The sequence below is a fragment of the Peromyscus leucopus genome, unplaced genomic scaffold (genome assembly GCF_004664715.2).
Source record: "Peromyscus leucopus breed LL Stock unplaced genomic scaffold, UCI_PerLeu_2.1 scaffold_1261, whole genome shotgun sequence".
NCBI lineage: Eukaryota > Metazoa > Chordata > Mammalia > Rodentia > Cricetidae > Peromyscus > Peromyscus leucopus.
In genome coordinates, this window is record NW_023504404.1 from 26,816 (window position 1) to 27,684 (window position 869).

Genomic DNA, 869 nt, shown 5'->3' on the forward strand with positions numbered 1-869 from the left:
TTATCTGGCCCAGAGCGCCCTCTGTTGGTGCTGGGCACCCTGGCAAGGAGGTTTGTGTCTGGGTTCACAATGAAGTCCCCTCACTGTGTCTCTTGCACAGTAGTAAGTGGCAGTGTCCTCAGCCTTCAGGCTGTTCATTTGCAGGTAGAGGGTGTTTTTGGAATCATCTCTGGAGATGGTGAACCGGCCCTTCACAGTCGCACTGTACTCTGTTGTGTAACTATTAGCTTTGTTTCTACTCACTGCAATCCATTCCAGCCCCTTCCCTGGAGCCTGGCGGACCCAGTTCATCCAATAGTCACTGAAGGTGAATCCAGAGGCTGCACAGGAGAGTTTCAGGGAACCCCCAGGCTGTACCAATCCTCCTCCAGACTCCACCAGCTGCACTTCACATTGGATATCTGTAATAGTAGAGAATTCTGTTCAGGAAAATGTTACACACACCCACTGTCCCTCTTACTCATGCCCACCTCTTATTCATGCTCCCACACACTCAGCATCTCTTATTCCCATAAATAACCTTTTACAAGAGTTACAAAGAAAATGCAGTTCAGCCACAACTTCATGGTGAGAGGTCTGGGTTTAGTGCTGATCCCCGAATGGTAAGACCAGGGAACTCAGGAATGGGCTCCTCTGCTAGAGCTACAGGGTCATGTCAGGGTTCCTTTTCACAAGCAGAGGGAAACCTAATTTGCATTTCTTCCCGCTATATCATCAGCTCTAGGGTTGAAGTAGAAGATGGTGCAGAATTTAGTACAGAATGCAGAGATGAAATGGGTGAGTTAGGTAGGATTAGCAGTGTTACACTATTGCTTATTGTGTGCATGTGATAAACCATTCAGTGTTTTGTGATTTAGCCATGTCCACAA

General features: G+C 47.4%; 1 gene segment (V, D, J or C); it reads right to left on the bottom strand.

Annotated features, from left to right (window-relative positions):
• On the bottom strand, positions 1-630 carry LOC114687608. The segment is given in 2 exon segments: positions 1-401; positions 521-630. Coding segments are annotated over 2 exon segments (447 nt in total).
• Positions 631-869: the final 239 nt, after the last annotated feature.